General features: G+C 31.5%; 1 protein-coding gene across 1 annotated transcript; it reads left to right on the top strand.

Annotated features, from left to right (window-relative positions):
* The first annotated feature begins 892 nt into the window (after positions 1-892).
* Act88F (Actin 88F) lies at positions 893-3,811 on the top strand. The gene is made up of 2 exons (XM_065513683.1): positions 893-979; positions 2,457-3,811. Exon 2 carries the CDS (start codon positions 2,475-2,477, stop codon positions 3,603-3,605), a length of 1,131 nt encoding a protein of 376 aa, XP_065369755.1. The 5' UTR covers positions 893-979; positions 2,457-2,474; the 3' UTR covers positions 3,606-3,811.
* The last annotated feature ends 338 nt before the right edge of the window (positions 3,812-4,149 follow it).

Raw genomic sequence — 4,149 nt, 5'->3', positions numbered from 1 at the left:
GTATGGGTGGACTAATTAGTATATAACATAAAGAATTAATACTATTGTCAGGATATTAATTGGTGGAATTTTAAGAGGTATTTTCAGATGCTGGCTTTTATACCCAACATCAAATGATTGTTTTGTAACATGTCAAAATATTTGTCGCAGATCCACATTGGTATATATATTCTGGGTCCTCATTCTAAGACGATCTAGCTATGCCTGTAGGTCTATTCGTCTGTTGACGAATAGACACTAATGTCCCTCGGAATACTGTAAAGTATGGCGAAAAGGTACTTTACGGAAGCTTTTAATCTATAGTCTGGCAATTGATATTTATACATGATGATTCATTTTTAACATTTCAATAAATTCATTTAAAAAGTACAAAAAAACATCTAAATGAATCACCGTTTAAAAACAAGTCAGAAATAAGTATTTTTCCTTAAGTCAAGAAAATGTTGTGGGTAATTAGTGGATGTTCCTAGCAAATATTAAACTAATCAAATCCATTATAGAGTACAACAATTTTAGTACTCGTACAATAAAAAGTTGAACATATTTGGATTGATACTCATTGTCGCTAAAAAGAAACAACAAGAATTTAAAAAAAAACTTTAATCAATTATTTTAGATTTTCACACACATCTATTTATGCATACAATAAAAATTTCATCGATAGAAAAATGCTAAATGCAACAGTATTCGTGTTGCTCATTTAATGTTGCAACTGTGTAAGTGCAACTATGAATCTGTTGTTTATTTTGAGAAATGGCGCGTAGATATAAAACACACACACACACAGTTACAAAAATTCTAACACATAAATGCTGTGTGTAGCAGTTTGAGTGTGAGGCAGAATAAAAGTTTCTTATAAAGGCTACACAATTGTTCAGCACATCCATTTGTTGTTGAGTTTAGACGCCAACAAGGATCCATCCAACGATTAAATACATTTTTTTACATTAATTCATTTTCGTTTTGTTGGCCGATAAAGGTGGTTATCAATTAAAAGAAAATAATTAAGAGATTTAAAAGAAATTTAATTTAAAAAAATTAAAAAAAGCTTTAACTAAAAAAAAGGATAATTGAGTGAAAAGGACATGTTATTAAATGAAATAGTGCAAATAGAAAATAAAATGAAATATTTGAAATGTTTGTATTGTGTTATTTTATTGCAAAAATAGTGTGATTTTGAACTTTGAACAAACATTTCCGCTATAAGTATTAAATTACGAGCATTAAAGTGTTCAAATTATGCAATTAGCTTGCTGTAAATGGCTGTAAATTATAACCTCAAAAATTAAAAGAAAACTGAGCGATTTTTTTAAAAAGTTTGAAATACTGTTTAAAATATTTCAATAATTAAGAAAAAAATTTAAATTTATGAAGAATTCAGAAAATAAAGAGATATGCTAACAGTTATTTAAATATTTCTAAATAAATTTTAAAAATAGTAAAAATCTATTTTGAAGTTGAAATATTTCTAAGAGAAAAATAAAGTTTTTCTATTATTGGCATATTTAAAATATTTGCATAATTTTCAAAAACAAAAAAAAATAAAATTTCAGAATATATAATAAAACTCCTAAATTTTCTCAATCATTAAAAAAAAAAAATTCTAAAAAGAAATACTCAATTTTGTTTTTAACGAAATTAGAAGTTTCAAAATTTGGAAACTTTTTTTAATTTTCAATAAATTTTAATTTTTTTTTTCAAACTATAAAAATTCGAAATTAAAATTTTATGTGTTTTTGCAAATATACAGTACAACAGTTCAAAAATTATTCAAGAATTTAAAATTATTAGAAACAATTGTGGATTAGTGGAAATTGTAAATTATTCATAATGCATTTCAAATTTTGTAATCTTGTATTTTTATTATCAATATTTTATATAAATTTAATAGTTTAAGAACTATTATTATATTAAAACTACATAATTGAAATATTTTAAATCCGTATTGAAATTAATGAAATTACATTAAATTAAATTTGAAATAAAAACTTCCGGTTTAATATTTTTTTGCAATCAAGATGTAAAAATTAAACTTGTCGACCTAAATTCAAAAACTGCAGTTATTGAAATGAGCAAAAATAAAAATGGAAATTTTTTAGAGATTCTTCAACCTCTAACAAATTTTTAATCAAATTTTATCAGACAACAATTTTCAGTTTGAATTGGAATAATTAAAATTTTCCGCTGTCTGATACAATTTTATAAGAATTTTGTTAGAAGTACTTCAAATAACGTTCTAATAAGCCAAATGCTATCAATAATCAGCTAAATCGCTTCATAAATTACTGCATTATAAATAAGTTAATTAAAACAGTCGGCCCTGTAAAATTCTTAAATTTCACTCAAATATCTATCACTTGTCATAAAAAAACGCTTAAAAGCAATTTAAAAAATTATTATCCCCAAAAAAACGAAATTTTAACAATCTCTCTCTCTCTCTCCTTCCCGCAATGCAGACACTCTAAACTGCCAAAATGTGTGATGATGATGCTGGTGCTTTAGTCATTGACAACGGTTCGGGTATGTGCAAAGCTGGCTTTGCCGGTGATGACGCCCCCCGTGCTGTCTTCCCCTCCATTGTTGGTCGTCCCCGTCACCAGGGTGTGATGGTCGGTATGGGTCAGAAAGACTCCTACGTTGGTGACGAGGCTCAGAGCAAACGTGGTATTTTAACATTGAAATACCCCATCGAACACGGTATCATCACCAACTGGGATGATATGGAGAAGATCTGGCATCACACCTTCTACAATGAATTGCGTGTAGCCCCCGAAGAACATCCAGTATTATTGACTGAGGCCCCCTTGAACCCCAAGGCCAATCGCGAGAAGATGACTCAGATTATGTTTGAAACCTTTAACTCGCCAGCCATGTATGTTGCCATCCAAGCCGTGTTGTCATTGTATGCTTCCGGTCGTACCACCGGTATTGTGTTGGACTCTGGTGATGGTGTCTCCCACACCGTGCCCATCTATGAAGGTTTCGCTTTGCCACATGCCATTTTGCGTTTGGATTTGGCCGGTCGCGATTTGACCGACTACTTGATGAAGATCTTGACTGAACGTGGCTACTCTTTCACCACCACTGCCGAGCGTGAAATTGTGCGTGACATTAAGGAAAAGTTGTGCTATGTTGCTTTGGACTTTGAGCAGGAAATGGCCACCGCTGCTGCCTCCACCTCTTTGGAAAAGTCCTATGAATTGCCTGATGGTCAAGTGATCACCATTGGTAATGAGCGTTTCCGTTGCCCCGAAGCTCTCTTCCAACCCTCTTTCTTGGGCATGGAATCTTGCGGTATCCATGAGACTGTCTACAACTCGATCATGAAGTGCGATGTCGATATCCGTAAGGACTTGTATGCCAACTCTGTATTGTCCGGTGGTACCACCATGTACCCTGGTATTGCTGATCGTATGCAAAAGGAAATCACTGCCTTGGCTCCATCCACCATTAAGATTAAGATCATTGCTCCACCTGAAAGAAAGTACTCCGTATGGATCGGTGGTTCTATCTTGGCTTCTCTATCCACCTTCCAACAGATGTGGATCTCGAAGCAAGAATACGATGAATCTGGTCCTGGTATTGTTCACCGCAAATGCTTCTAAATCTTTTCGCTGCAAAAGATTCCGACAAGCTTTAGCCAAGATCAGAACCTCCAATTATGTTTTAAATACAACATTCAACAAACACCAACATCAACCACAACAGCACACATCCACTTTAATTTTTAGTTTTATTGTAAAAAAAACCTATTAACAAAAAAACAAAAAACCAAAAAAAGCACCAACATCAGTAACAAACAAAATAACAACACTTTAATCTATCAAAAAATCGTTCATCTGGAATTGCAAATCTGTGTTGCAGTTTGATGTCCTTTTGCAATTTACCCTCCCATCCAAGCCTGGTTCAGGAGGCAGAAGTTGTGTTTGGATGTCATAACCAAAATTCTTTTTTGTTTTCCTTCGTGAATGATTTTTTGAGCTTTAAGTTTAAACATGTTTTTAAATTCTTCTTTTTAATTTATTATTCATATAAAAATAATGAAATTTAATTAAGAATGAATGGATCATCATTGAAAAATAATAATAAAAATAAAATTTTAAATAAATAACAACTAAACAAACAACCAAAAAGATCAAAAGAGACAAT

This window comes from Calliphora vicina, chromosome 1 (genome assembly GCF_958450345.1).
Source record: "Calliphora vicina chromosome 1, idCalVici1.1, whole genome shotgun sequence".
Lineage (NCBI taxonomy): Eukaryota > Metazoa > Arthropoda > Insecta > Diptera > Calliphoridae > Calliphora > Calliphora vicina.
Note: the sequence above shows the minus strand (reverse complement) of the source record. Positions and strands in the feature narration are given on the sequence as shown.

What these genes read in the sequence shown, in the direction of transcription:
- Act88F (XM_065513683.1), top strand. Translation starts at nt 2,475, where the DNA reads ATGTGTGATGATGATGCTGGTGCTTTAGTCATTGACAACGGTTCGGGT.